Source organism: Penaeus monodon, chromosome 35, assembly GCF_015228065.2.
Source record: "Penaeus monodon isolate SGIC_2016 chromosome 35, NSTDA_Pmon_1, whole genome shotgun sequence".
In the NCBI taxonomy this organism is placed as follows: Eukaryota; Metazoa; Arthropoda; class Malacostraca; order Decapoda; family Penaeidae; genus Penaeus; species Penaeus monodon.
Window position 1 is genome coordinate 14446341 of NC_051420.1, and position 1855 is coordinate 14448195.

The window sequence follows — 1855 nt, forward strand, 5'->3', positions numbered from 1 at the left end:
TGTTTATTTTAACAAGTGAATAATTACCAGAAATAAATGAGCTCAAGATTCAAAAATCCCCTTCATAGTTTTGCCTTTGCAATGGTACAACTAAAACTATTTTTTGTCTACACAGTAAAAATAAATGACTTGAGAAAGACATGATATGCTTGTCATTATTGCTAGTTAATTTTCTAAAACTTAAGCTTTCATAAATCGAAGACCTAACTACGAATCTTTTATTTATGTAGTCATTACATGAAGGTATGGATATTGGTTAATTAACATAAAAAGTTGCCCAAATCCTTAAATTTCCTGGGGGGGGGTATGAAATCACCAAAAAAACAAATATATTTTCTCTCTCTCTCTCTCTCTCTCTCTCTCTCTCTCTCTCTCTCTCTCTCTCTCTCTCTCTCTCTCTCTCTCTCTCTCTCTCTCTCTCTCTGACTAATTGTGTATCAATATTAGTCCACATTTCAAGATTTTTTTGGGGGGGAAAAAGTCTCTAAAAAGGGGGATACACTTTCTAAAAGACCTAACATACTTTAAATAGTAGGTGGATAAATGACTTTATTTCACAGACCCTAATATCCATGTAGGTAATTCTTTAAATGTTAAGGTACTCAAAGCCAGTTATTACTCACTTTTGATACTTTCAACCTCAAAAACTCAATGTTAAAATGTTCACACAGATTTTCCATTTCAAAGGAGAATGCACAAAAAAAGCCTGAAATGCACTACCAACCTCCACAGGCTTGTCTCCATCTGTCTTGACCTTCTCCAAGAGCTTCGTCACCCCAAGACCCTTCACCACTCTTCCGAAGACCACATGCTTCCCATCCAAGTGTGGGGTCGCTGTGAGAGTAATGAAGAACTGCGATCCGTTTGTGTTGGGTCCCGCATTGGCCATGGAGAGGATACCCTCTGACGCGTGCTTGTACTCAAAGTTCTCATCCTCGAACTTGTCACCGTAAATACTTTCTCCACCCGTTCCGTCATGGTTGGTGAAGTCTCCTCCTTGCACCATAAAGTTCTCAATGACTGTTAGGAAAAGAAAAAATTTGGGTATTAGTAGAAGAGCTACACCATGAAAAAAAAAGATGAAAAGTAATGCATAACAAAATGATGGGATAATGGGAATACTGTTTTAGCTGATGTATAAGAGGCACCTGCAATAAAGCATATTAAAATTTGTCCTGCCTCCAATTCTCCCACATTTCCAAAGCCAATACCAAGGCTATGCACTAAAGGCCGAGGGGTATGTTTCTCCATTTACAGATTCATTAATTGTTATCCTTGTATATAATATCTAACAGCTCAATGATAACTTACATAACAAAAAAAAAAATTCAGTACTACAAGGAGCACTAGACTGGTATAACAGACCATCACACTTTGAAATCTCCTAAACCTTATTTTTCTATTCTTAAAATCCTTGCTCCAATCCTTACTTTGTCTTGTCATGAACAAAGTGGTAAAAAATAAATTTTACCCAAAGAAATGTTGTCATACTTGCAGACACATTACACTAGACACAGAAAATGGCTAAGGTCATGGCTGTAGATAAAAAAAAAAAAAAAAAAAAAAAAAAAAAAAAAAAAAAAAATTGTCACTGTTTTGGGTACATCTTATGTATCATTTATATCCTAACAAATACATTATAATAAACTTTCTGGAAAGGAAAATCCAGCCAACAGTCATTACCAGTATTTGTAATGAGTTGACAAATGATAATGATAAAAATGTTCATGAATATATGTATACATACATCTGTCTAAAATAATTTACTATACCAATCAGTTCATACAATGTTTTCTTATTCTGTTGGTTACTTTGTTGTAATATTCAACTATAGATAGCAATCTTTAACATACAT

At 34.5% G+C, this 1855-nt stretch overlaps 1 protein-coding gene across 1 annotated transcript in view; it reads right to left on the reverse strand.

Annotated features, from left to right (window-relative positions):
- Positions 1-1020, reverse strand: part of LOC119595089 (peptidyl-prolyl cis-trans isomerase D-like) — a gene marked incomplete at its 5' end in the record, with an annotated part of 5754 nt that extends 4734 nt beyond the window's left edge. Inside the window, 1 exon segment of the mRNA XM_037944233.1 lies at positions 725-1020. Within this exon segment, the coding sequence (XP_037800161.1) occupies positions 725-1020 (296 nt within the window).
- Positions 1021-1855: the final 835 nt, after the last annotated feature.